General features: G+C 31.8%; 1 protein-coding gene across 11 annotated transcripts in view; it reads right to left on the reverse strand.

Annotated features, from left to right (window-relative positions):
• The window catches only part of LOC117100759 (neogenin-like), a 68,577-nt gene that overhangs the window by 25,635 nt on the left and 40,982 nt on the right, over positions 1 to 1,960 (reverse strand). For all 11 annotated transcript variants that reach the window (XM_033240558.1, XM_033240557.1, XM_033240562.1 and 8 more), the window contains exon 14: positions 705 to 843. In XM_033240558.1, coding sequence (XP_033096449.1) covers positions 705 to 843 — 139 coding nt within the window. The remainder of the gene's footprint in view (positions 1 to 704; positions 844 to 1,960) is intronic.

The following is a 1,960-nucleotide window of genomic DNA, read 5'->3' on the forward strand; positions in this document are numbered from 1 at the left end:
TTGTTCTTTAAACAGCTGTGTGGTTAAACGCTTGTAACTTCATAAGGAAATGTCCGATTTGAATGATTTTTTTACCATTTTATAGCTATTATTTTACTCTCTAACACTGTATTAATAACTCAAAATTTTTGCGATGAGTGACTGGTTTGGCTTGTCTTTGCCATATATATATATATATATGATTATGACACTGGTTAGATTCCTTGTGTTGATTGGAAAGACACTTCCTTGAAGTTGTCTTTTTCAACTCAGTAGTATAAATCTAGACAGGTAGGTATGATTGATGCACCAATTACTAACTGCAATATTAAGGATCACACCCCACCCCCAGGGAGTTGAGAATGTGCTCCATAAATGTTTGATTCAATAAATGAGATAACAATGTGAATCACAATGAGGGATTCCTTTGGAAAAATGTCACAGAATACGGAGAGAAAGACTATCACACAGTGTTGACTACATTAACTAGGTGGAATTTGTGAGATTTACACAGCGTGTACCCAGTGTGAACACATTGTAAGTGTTGTGACAGTATTTTCACTGTGTGGACACAATGTGGACAGCGTTGGCATAAGACAATATGCTCTGATTTTGACAAAATAGCTCAATAGAACTGCAGCAAAAACAAACCAATGCAACTGAAATTGCAGGCGAAAGTACAATTGTAAATATATGTTGTAACGGAGGCTAAATTTTTTACTCACCGTGAAGACGAGAAGTTTGCCTTGTAACGGACGGTGTACGTAAATCTAGTATCCCCTTGCCACTCCACCATTATCACCGACTCTGAAAGTGCTTGTGCTCGTACATTTAGCGGCGTTTTTAATTTTGGTGCATCTGTTGCTATAGTTACAAAGTAATCTAAGTTATTATCATAAATATAATAAATTAAATGCAGTTTTGTTAGATATGGCTTAAGGGTAGATATGACTTTTGAAAATTATAAATTTAGATTCTATTTTTACAATCATATTTTAAATTATCTGTTGAATGCTGAAAAATATATATAAATATTGTGTCAGTAAGATGAATTGTACCAACTTAATAAAAAGCTGGGGATAAATTTTGAAATGTTATTAATAAAATGATTAACAGTAATTTCATGCAGGAGTAATAGTGTATCATTAAAAGCTTGGATTAGTTTAATTAAATGATTGAAGGTCTATGTTCGCTATTTAATACGATTAATGTTCTTTTTATATTACAGCCTATAATAAAGTGTATTGAATTTGATGTATTGCGTATTAACCCTGAAGTTTGCCCGTTTTATTCACATGTCAAAAAATGAACATGTGTCTTCTAAATATTTAGCAAAACTGTACAAATTATTTTGTTTATCAGTTCTATATTAAATGCACTTTAATAAATAAAACAAGGCCTATATATTGATCTACTATCAATTCGGTATTAGAATAATTGTTATCTGCTCAGTGATACCATTATATGCCTTTCACATTAGTTGTATGACCATTATTAAAACTTAAATTAAGATAAATCTGGTTTTTATTTTATTTTATTTTTTTTTTAGCTGTACCATCAATCTTGTTGTTTTTCCTTGGGTGATTTATCATTCTGCATGTTATCAATAGGCCTTCTGTTAGTTTCATGTGTACCATGACTGTGTCAAAGGCCAAAACATATAAATAAACAATCATATTATATTAGGATAACAGGCACCCGAGTCTGAGATGGGGAAGACCAAACAGGTGCTCACCAGGGTTCAATAGATCATTCCCTGGTTAGCAACTAGGGTGTATCTCCATACTGTGGTTTGAGTAGTGTCTTGGCTTGAAACTTTCATCTCTATTTATTTATTTAAAAACCCTATATTTAAAAAATACTTTCCCATTTCGAACCATCTCCACACATGTTTACAGCGCATATAGATATATATAGATATTTTTTATTTTGTTGCTTATAAATTTTAAACCATTAACCATTAATACTATCCCCTAAACAT

The sequence above is a fragment of the Anneissia japonica genome, unplaced genomic scaffold, assembly GCF_011630105.1.
Source record: "Anneissia japonica isolate Jap-2015-1 unplaced genomic scaffold, ASM1163010v1 scaffold670_len1213532_cov191, whole genome shotgun sequence".
Classification (NCBI taxonomy): Eukaryota; Metazoa; Echinodermata; class Crinoidea; order Comatulida; family Comatulidae; genus Anneissia; species Anneissia japonica.